At 36.0% G+C, this 7,614-nt stretch overlaps 6 protein-coding genes across 6 annotated transcripts in view; 1 reads left to right on the top strand and 5 right to left on the bottom strand.

Annotated features, from left to right (window-relative positions):
* Positions 1-694, bottom strand: part of C9374_012705 (uncharacterized protein) — a gene marked incomplete at both ends in the record, with an annotated part of 714 nt that extends 20 nt beyond the window's left edge. Inside the window, one exon of the mRNA XM_044688501.1 lies at positions 1-694. This exon is cut by the window's left edge and continues 20 nt beyond it. Within this exon, the coding sequence (XP_044554347.1) occupies positions 1-694 (694 nt within the window).
* Positions 695-957: 263 nt separating this feature from the next.
* Positions 958-1,467, bottom strand: C9374_012704 (uncharacterized protein; the record flags this gene model as incomplete). Its single annotated transcript, XM_044688500.1, has 1 exon — positions 958-1,467. One exon carries the CDS (start codon positions 1,465-1,467, stop codon positions 958-960), a length of 510 nt encoding a protein of 169 aa, XP_044554346.1.
* Positions 1,468-2,108: 641 nt separating this feature from the next.
* Positions 2,109-3,560, bottom strand: C9374_012703 (uncharacterized protein; the record flags this gene model as incomplete). Its single annotated transcript, XM_044688499.1, has 1 exon — positions 2,109-3,560. The coding sequence occupies one exon, from the start codon at positions 3,558-3,560 to the stop codon at positions 2,109-2,111; it is 1,452 nt and encodes a 483-aa protein (XP_044554345.1).
* A 180-nt stretch (positions 3,561-3,740) lies between these two features.
* C9374_012702 (uncharacterized protein) lies at positions 3,741-4,337 on the bottom strand (the record flags this gene model as incomplete). Its single annotated transcript, XM_044688498.1, has 1 exon — positions 3,741-4,337. One exon carries the CDS (start codon positions 4,335-4,337, stop codon positions 3,741-3,743), a length of 597 nt encoding a protein of 198 aa, XP_044554344.1.
* Positions 4,338-4,857: 520 nt separating this feature from the next.
* On the top strand, positions 4,858-5,560 carry C9374_012701 (uncharacterized protein; the record flags this gene model as incomplete). The annotated part of the gene is made up of 4 exons (XM_044688497.1): positions 4,858-4,985; positions 5,033-5,078; positions 5,119-5,256; positions 5,309-5,560. 4 exons carry the CDS (start codon positions 4,858-4,860, stop codon positions 5,558-5,560), a joined length of 564 nt encoding a protein of 187 aa, XP_044554343.1.
* A 972-nt stretch (positions 5,561-6,532) lies between these two features.
* The window catches only part of C9374_012700 (uncharacterized protein), a gene marked incomplete at both ends in the record, with an annotated part of 1,935 nt that continues 853 nt past the window's right edge, over positions 6,533-7,614 (bottom strand). Inside the window, one exon of the mRNA XM_044688496.1 lies at positions 6,533-7,614. This exon is cut by the window's right edge and continues 853 nt beyond it. Coding sequence (XP_044554342.1) covers positions 6,533-7,614 — 1,082 coding nt within the window.

The following is a 7,614-nucleotide window of genomic DNA, read 5'->3' as shown; positions in this document are numbered from 1 at the left end:
CAAATTTCACAGCCACTTGTTGAGCATGTTCATGTCCAGCAATGGCTTCAACCAATGCTAAACTCACAGGAATGGAGGCAGAAATTCCAGAAGTAGAAATAAGAGTCCCATGAGATGCAGTGGTAGAAACGACATATCTTGCATTGCTTACCCATTCCACATGAGGATGTTGTTTTCGTAACTTGTCCATCGAATACCAATGACCTACCCCGCGTAGTGGTGTTGCTGTTGTCGTCAAGCATGTCTCATCCTTTTCAAACAAACCTGCATGGACAACAACCCAAACACCATCACAAATACTAATCACAGTGGCACCTTTCTTGAATTGTTCTCTCACAAATTTCAACAAGCGAGTATTGGAATTGTTTTTCACAGCAGGTACGAATAAATAGTCAGCTCCCTGTGGATACTGTTCATTAAACTCATCGATATGAGTATGAGCCAGAAGTTTGCATGAAGTGGGAAATAAGTGAATGGGTTCGTCTTTCAAAGTCGAAACAGTCAGCACTCGGGAAGCAACATTGGCTTCAACAAGAACACTGTATGGTATGATGAAATCAGTCAATTCCGTTCCAGATGTTTCACCAATCAATGCAATCAGTGGCTTGTCATAGGATGAGTTTTTTGGTGAAAATTTGGGTAGTGCCGTTGTTGTTGTTGTTGAGGAATGGTTGGGAAGGGATGATGATGACATGAATAGATGTTGGTTGTTGAGAATAGTGTTTTTCTTTGAGAATGGTAAAAAGCGAGAGGATCTCGGGATGAGTGCAAATTTGCAGATCATGATTTTGGAATGCCATTAGAAATGGATCCTTATCTTGAACCGCGGAGTGTGACAACTTCACGAGGACTTCACTTTGATATCATTCGAAAATGTCTTAATTCTCAATTACACACTCGAAATTCATCTGAGGTAGTAGTAACTTGCAAATTCAGATTGGAATATAACCATCCTAGTTATTTGTAAGTTTTTCTAAAGGACTTTAAATGATTTCGTTTCGCCCAAAAACTTTCATCAGCATCCCAAAAGGCATTTAGAGCAATATTAAATCCACAACAACAACAACAACTGCTTGCGTCATCTTCACACGAGGAAGCACGTTCTCCTTCCGATAACACAGCATGCCACCATCCCATTGGCAACAACAATCCATCTCCTCTTTCGAGTGGTGCTTCCAAAAACTGAACTCGACCACTTCGTGGATACTGATCGAGTTGAGGTTTCCATGCATTGACCTCTGAAAATCGATAAATTTCTCCTTTCATATCTTGTCCTTTGCATGTTTTAAAGGTGTACGGATAGAGATCAAGATAATGTGAAGGAGATGCCAATAGGAAGGTCTTTTTTCCACGAATTTGTAACATGAGATTGTGAGCACAGTCAAAATGAAGCCATGTTTTTTGTTGATCATGACCAAGCCATATTCCTAAACTGGATAATTCTTCGTGATGAGTCAATTCGTTCATGATGAATTGAGTAAAATCTTGACAATCGTTTTGTAATTGTTCCAATTCTGATTTTGCTGTGTCTGAAGCAAGATCGCCTTGTAATGGCTCGTACGGTTGATTGTGTATTGTTGGTAATGTCTTTGAATGGAGAAATTTTTGATCATCATTTACCTAGGAGCAGAAGGAAGCAGGTATACCGCATGAGTAATCAGAAAATAAGTGCGGGCAAAAATAAGACGTTTATCTACCATCGAAAAATACCGTCGATTAAAATACTGCTGGACGAATACGGATGGAGAATATCCCTGGTTAAAATACTGATGGATATTAACCATGGCATCAAGGACGACATAATACAACAGGGCAATTACATGTGCATAATACTGGTCATCAAAATACCGTCGGAAAAGTAAATGAGGAAAATACTGACCGACGAATATATGACATATTTTACTGCTCGACCAATACTGTCGGATGAAATACCACTGGCAAGATATGGACGGAGAATAATATTGACAAAATAATGATTGAAATTAATTATGATAACAACGACGGACAATACCTTCGGATTGGTTCGGATGAAAGTACCACGAATTATTTTCATCGATACTTTGTTGAATAAGACTTGTTGATTTTTGAAATATTTAGAAAATTAATATTTATTTACAAAAATTATAACAAAATGCAAATTGATTCAATTGCCACTTTAACCCAGATGGCAATGAATAGCAAATACAGCTACATTTAGACTTGACTTTGCTGATATCTATTGCTGATAGCATTAGTTGTGGAATGCATTTGAGGTGATACATATAGGAAACGTTATCCATGTGTTTCACTTCAAAGATCAAGGAACTAAGAACTACCTTATCAGTTACTTGTTTAACGAACGCAATGTTCATTTCTCCTTGATCCGTTTCAAATAGGACAAAAATGTCTTTTTCAAGCTTGAATTCTGGTTCTTTTGCTCTTGGTATCAATTTTCTGCATTGAGGATATTTTGTAAAAAGAGCTTTCATGACCATTTCTCGTTCAGAAGCCCTTTTTTCAAGCTGTTTTTTGTTACTTTTGTCATTGAATTGCTTGTACGTGGAATGTTTTAACTCATAGAGGAGAGTCCAAAACCAAGTAACATGACCAATATCATCGACATCCTCAAATATATGACAGCCTGCATGAAAGTTTGGAAATTTACACTTTTCGGATCCAAAACAGTTTCTATATGCAACTCGCCACGCTACATAGAGTTTCTCGGCTTCTTTTAAGTCGTGGTCTGTATGGTCAAACCGCAACAATCGAACAAAATACTGCAAATGTAAAATCCAACACTCATATAGTTTTTGTCTCTTCTCCAAAGTATTATCTGAATATTTGGTATTTAGGAATAGAAATTTGTACCAAATTGGAGCGCTTATTGCTATAAATTCAAGCATCTCTGTTCCGGATAGTTTGTCAATATCACTGTACATTGTAATCCTTTTGCCATTCGGCAACCTTTCTCTCTCACAAACATCCAAAAAATCGTCCATGATTGTTGAGTAATGAATTGCTTTCATTGTTCTTTTAAATTGGGTTCGAAAAGTTCCTTGGATCTCTAAATGGAAAAAATCAATTAACGCTTTGTGAAATGCATCCACAGTATTAGGATATTTTAAAAAAGGATTATCTATGATATGCAGAACAGGTAATTCTCGTAATTTTTGCGTTATTTTCGCTTTAGATAATTTCAAATCTTTGAATTGCATTTCTTCCCATATTAAGGGTTTAAAACCCTTGTCCTTTGTTCTGTCATTTGATCTTAAATCGATGCTATTAATAACAGTGTTTGCTTCAAATATATTTCTTTTCTCGAAATGCGTGACATACTTTGGATCTTCTATCGTAGACGCTCCAAATAAACAATCTGGTGTTTTATGTTGATTATCATAAATTCCTTCACAACGACTACATTCTTCTTTCATGAGTTGCAAGGAATACATCTTCTCGACTGTGTCCCATAAAAACCCTGCAACAACAATCTGAAATTTTCTAGACTCACCTGTAGAGGGATCTTCTATTTCAATTATCTCCCCATCAAGGTGATTAATTTCTTTCATCAAATGGCTTGTCATTGTCCAAAAATCGCAGTGAGTTTTTGAGAACCCAAGTAAGCTTATAGATTCAAGTTTTCTCATGAAGTCGCTATTGAAATTCAACAAACTTGAGTACACTCCACATGTTGATGTTGACTTTGTTCTGAATTTTACAAAATCGTCCACATATATCAGCATCACAAGAGGGAATATATCACTTTAACACTTCTCCAAAATTTTGTTGAATATTTTAGATTGAAATGGTTGCTTGGTTGCAAACTGTTGTTGATGCTTTTCTCGGTTGAGACATAATTGGTTGACCAAATACGGATCCATTAACATGTTTCGAATAGTATCTTGTACAGAGTAAAGGATGAAATTATCATTGAACTGCATGGGTTTTTGGGGATTCAAATTATTTCCTCTTGCTTTCAAGGTATCATAGCTCACAAATAATTTCATCAACTCAGGACGGTCTTTAAATGTTGATTTCAGCATTTGAATCATGAAATTATATGCTTGTTTAGAAATTCCAAAGTGATTGATTAACATAAAACAACATAATTCTTCAAAACTTTCAAAAGGGTGATCTTTAGGGAAGTGAAATTCTTGTTCATGCTCGCACGAGTGATTTGATACATATGGCATAGATTGTTTCAGTTTCTCAAAAAATTCAAATATTGGAAATGGTGTTTGTACTAAATTCTGCACGTCAGCAGTGAGAGCTTCTAAGTTCATCAATAAACCACCAATATCACAGCCTTCCTCCATAACAACCACTCCTGTCGTTTTCTTGTTGTTTTTTTCGTCATCCATTTTATCCTCATGTTTGCGTTTTTTTAAAAACGAACACAAATGACCACAATGATTTTTGATGATATGAGAATAATAATGATCAAACTCTGTCGTTTGTTCGGAACAACACTTGAAAACGGGGTTCTGAGCTTCATCTTTGTTTGAACATCTTTTCATGTGTTTTAAAAAATTGGATGCATGAGAGTCGGAGAAGCAATCTTTGCAAAAAGGACAAGTGAAGTAAGTTGTGCCGCATGAAAAACAAGTGCATTTGATAGAGGGATTCAAGGTTTTACACTTTGCCGAATTATGGATATACAATTCCAAATCATGTACATTGCACTTGTGGCACATTTTCAAGGAAACCACGTCAAAGAATTTGGATTCGGCCTTGTTCTGAAGCATGATATTTTTTTTTGTAAAGAAAACGCTTCCTGTGCGCGCTCGATCTGAACTCGCTTACAAAAACTTCTCTCCAATAGTTTCAAAGTTGACCCGTTTAAATATTTTCAAAAATCAAAACAAAAAAAAACCAATCATAATGCCAACTGACACTGTAAGGGGTATCAAGAAGAAACGTAATCGAAAAAACATTTCTTATATAGCTCCATCATTGAATATAACACTTTTTCAAGAAAGCAAGCAATTCTTAACTCAGAACAACGCAAGGTTTGTTTCTTGTCAATATTTCTTGGTAATCATTTCTTTCCATGAAGCATCAAACAATGTTGTAAATTGAAATTTCATTCATTTCTCTCCCAAGTAAGTTGTAATGTTGTTCCTATAAATTTTAACTCTTCAGATCTGTTCTAATCCCCAAACACAAGAGCAAAAGCTTCAACTTTCAGACACAGTGGTTACTCATGTTCAAACATTTTGTTCAAGTCTTCCAAACTATAGTATTCTTTCAGATTGTGATAAATCCCAGGTAGATGAAATAGTAAGTTGTGTTTGTTATTTGTTTGACTAAATTTCACAACAATCGTTTTTAGTTGATAAAGATATGCAGGAAACATATAAGTCAAATATTTGTGAACGCAAAAAAGAAGGCGAAACTTCGTAGAAGATCTGGAGTCTCAAAAAGCAAAAATTCAGACAACCTTTTTGACTTTGAAAACGACGAAGATGTATATGATATCAATTCTGAGGAATATAAATTGTATCAAGAGCATTTACGTAAATCATCATCAGCGAAAATGAGACGCTCAAGACCTGTCAACCCTGCCAACGTTGTTGAGTTGTAAATTATGATGCCAATAAAATTTAAAATGCATTTGCAATAACAATTTTAAATCAAATATTGAACCAAAAAAATTTCAAATTGAATTAAAATAAAATAAGAAGATTTCCATCATTATCATCGATAGTAACAGCCACAGGTGTTGTGGTAGGTTATTTCAACAGTATTTCCGTCGTTATTTCGTTCATTAAACCTCCATTATTAGAATATTTAACATGATGCTTCTTCCGGCTGTATTTTGTGTCTTGGTGGATTCTTTTCGTCAGTAACTCCCGACAGTATTTTTTATCTCTAGTTTTACCGTCGGCTGTACCTGCGGAAACAAGCTTGAATCACCTTCGAAATAACAGACCGCAATAAGGAGACACTACTTATGCACAATATGCATTCAATAAGCTTCATTTACTACCGACGATAACTATGTAAAATATAGACGCGATTCTCTGCTCCTAGGTAGTTCCTCATCACTCTTTTTTGATGAAATTAAGTTTGATCCCGATAAATAATATCTTGTGGAGTGATTGTTGGTGCGTTGTAATTTTTCAATTTTGTGTAATAATTGGGGAATGGTCATGGTTTTCAGAGTTCCAGCACCTGGGATGTGAACTTGTTCTGTAGTTTTTGTAATTTGAAATGGGATGTGGGAGTATGATTGTTGTAGCTCGTTCACAGTCCAACTCATGCACTTCATTGAATGGCCAAGGCCTTCAATAACGATCGGAGTGTCCTTTGCCAATAAATCGGAGAGTATTGTTGATTGTGAATTTTGGAAATCAGAACTTTTTACCATGATCTCTGAAAATGTCAATCTTTGAACTTGTTGCATTTTTTTGTTTTGTCTGACTGTGTTCTCTCATCCTCTTGTCGACAAAATGGTTATCATTGAAGAAGAGCTCAATAATAATAGAATAGATAAGTGGTTATTTATAATGGATGAGATTAGGATGGAATGATGATGGCTTGTTCAACTGCATGCTTATTTCTTCTTGTCCTTTTTCTTTTCTTTCTTTTCCTTCTTCTTCTCCGACTTTTCTTCCTTCTTGTGTTCCTCTTCTTTCTTAACCTCTTCCTTCTTTTCCTTCTTTTCCTTCTTCTCCTTCTTCTTTTCCTTCTTGGACTTCTTTTCTTCGGTCTTGTCATCACCATTTTCGGTGGCTTCAGACTTTTCAACCTTTTCTTCCTTCTTTTCTTTCTTTTCCTTCTTCTTTTCCTTCTTTTCCTTCTTCTTGTCTTCAACAACTGGTTGAGCTACTTGTTCATCTTCCATAACATCTGCATTCTTTTCCTTCTTTTCCTTCTTCTTGTCCTTCTTCTTTTCCTTCTTGGACTTCTTTTCTTCTTCGACAGGACCTTCTTGCACGGTGTCTCTCTTTCTCTTTTCAGCTGGCTTTTTATCTTGTTTCTTTTCGTCCTTCTTTTCGTCTTTCTTGGCTTGCTTGATAGCATCTCTCATGAGTTCAATATTCTTCTTGAGCTTGACAGAGATTTTAGCATTACCTGAAGTGGCCTTCTTTTCGTAGAATTCTAATCGTTCTGTAATTTGATCTCTTAACATTTCACCAAATTTGGATGTTGGGAAATCTTGGAAAGCATCAATACGAGCAGCCATGGCACACTTGTTAGCCAAATATCTGGAAATTTTACCCTTATTTTGCTTGGAAGCCTTTGAAACAAAACTAGAGTGATAGAGGAGACCATATTTTGGTGTCTTTCCTCGTGTCTTCAAAGCTCTAAACAAGGCCTTTTCAGCACCCAAAATTTGAACTGTGGAAGCAGGACATTTTGACAAGTTCAACAAACTACCAGCCTTAGAAATGAGACGAGCACCAACAGATTCACCCAAAATACATGTCAAGTTTGGAGCAACGTCGTGCATCTTGGTTTCCAAATATTCAAATAATTCGGATCTATATTCAGTCAAATCGACCACCTTCTTGGCAAAAAGCTCCATATTCATCATGTCAAATTCAGAAGCATCTTGTCCCATGGATGAACGAGCAGCTCTAACGATTTGTTCAGTCACTTCCTCATCCTTTGTAATTTCAGTAAGTTGGTGAA

This window comes from Naegleria lovaniensis (genome assembly GCF_003324165.1).
Source record: "Naegleria lovaniensis strain ATCC 30569 chromosome Unknown tig005, whole genome shotgun sequence".
NCBI classification, from domain to species: Eukaryota; Heterolobosea; class Eutetramitea; order Acrasida; family Naegleriidae; genus Naegleria; species Naegleria lovaniensis.
Note: the sequence above shows the minus strand (reverse complement) of the source record. Positions and strands in the feature narration are given on the sequence as shown.